At 49.4% G+C, this 1,359-nt stretch overlaps 1 protein-coding gene across 1 annotated transcript; it reads left to right on the top strand.

The window, feature by feature from the left end:
* Positions 1–92: 92 nt before the first annotated feature.
* Positions 93–615, top strand: Pmar_PMAR008446 (merozoite surface antigen 2, putative; the record flags this gene model as incomplete). The annotated part of the gene is made up of 1 exon (XM_002788731.1): positions 93–615. A coding segment is annotated over one exon (523 nt), but the record flags the coding sequence as incomplete, so codon positions are not given.
* Positions 616–1,359: the final 744 nt, after the last annotated feature.

Genomic DNA, 1,359 nt, shown 5'->3' with positions numbered 1-1,359 from the left:
CCTACCACTACGACTACTGAGTCCCTACCACGTCGACTACTGAGGTCCCTACCACGTCGACTACTGAGGTCCCTACCACGTCGACTACTGAGGTCCCTACCACGTCGACTACTGAGGTCCCTACCACATCGACTACTGAGGTCCCTACCACATCGACTACTGAGGTCCCTACCACTACGACTACTGAGGTCCCTACCACTACGACTACTGAGGTCCCTACCACTACGACTACTGAGGTCCCTACCACTACGACTACTGAGGTCCCTACCACTACGACTACTGAGGTCCCTACCACTACGACTACTGAGGTCCCTACCACATCGACTACTGAGGTCCCTACCACGTCGACAACTGAGGCCCCTACCACTACGACTACTGAGGTCCCTACCACTACGACTACTGAGGTCCCTACCACATCGACTACTGAGGTCCCTACCACATCGACTACTGAGGCCCCTACCACATCGACTACTGAGGTCCCTACCACGTCGACAACTGAGGCCCCTACCACTACGACTACTGAGGTCCCTACCACGTCGACAACTGAGGCCCCTACCACGACCACATTGCCGCCTTCAAATGATTGTCAAGAGGCGGATAGGAGATGCTCAGAAAGTTACCCGGGTTCCTATTGTATGTCATATAAAGTTCCTTCGGTATGTTGGGGAAGCAACGAGCTTTGCACCTGCGGCTCAATCTCCTCTTCCACCACTGGCTCATCGTCTGGTAGCAGCTGCTTCGAGGAAGATCTACGCTGCGCTAGTCTTAAAGAAGGTTCGTACTGTAAGTATTGGAGCAATCCATCCAAGTGTTGGGGGATTACCGAGCCATGTCATTGCTAGTTATGTGATTTCTAAGTTTTGCCTCTGAGGTTTCTAATTTTCCATCATTTTAACCTAGTCCTCAAGTTATGTTTTTCATCCGCTTAGTATTTCTCAAGCATAATCTTATTCTAGTTACTAGAGTCTAGTATGAACTCTGCGAACCATTCTGTTGTAGGGATTAGCAAGTAAACGTACATGTGTTCTGAGTTGTGACTGAAGGTATAGGGATACGTTTGCTAGAGTATCAATTGAGTATCATATAAACTCGTTTGTCGTCCTGAGTTCCGAGTTATGTTAAATATGATCTTACCACTCATGGACGAGAGTGCAAAGATGCATTCTCTGCGTTTTTGCACGAATACTCGGTTTAGGTGAAGGTCGCCGGAAGGGAAGTAGAGAGAGGGTGCAAACTGTGCTGGAAGGGATGATGCCATTCCCGTCTTGCTGAAATGCTCTCGATCCTGTTCAAGGACGCCGGTGATCCTTCGGAACAGATAACTGTGAGTTCGAGCCGATGTACAGCCGTTGCAAGTTT

Source organism: Perkinsus marinus, assembly GCF_000006405.1.
Source record: "Perkinsus marinus ATCC 50983 genomic scaffold scf_1104296927868, whole genome shotgun sequence".
NCBI lineage: Eukaryota > Perkinsozoa > Perkinsida > Perkinsidae > Perkinsus > Perkinsus marinus.
Note: the sequence above shows the minus strand (reverse complement) of the source record. Positions and strands in the feature narration are given on the sequence as shown.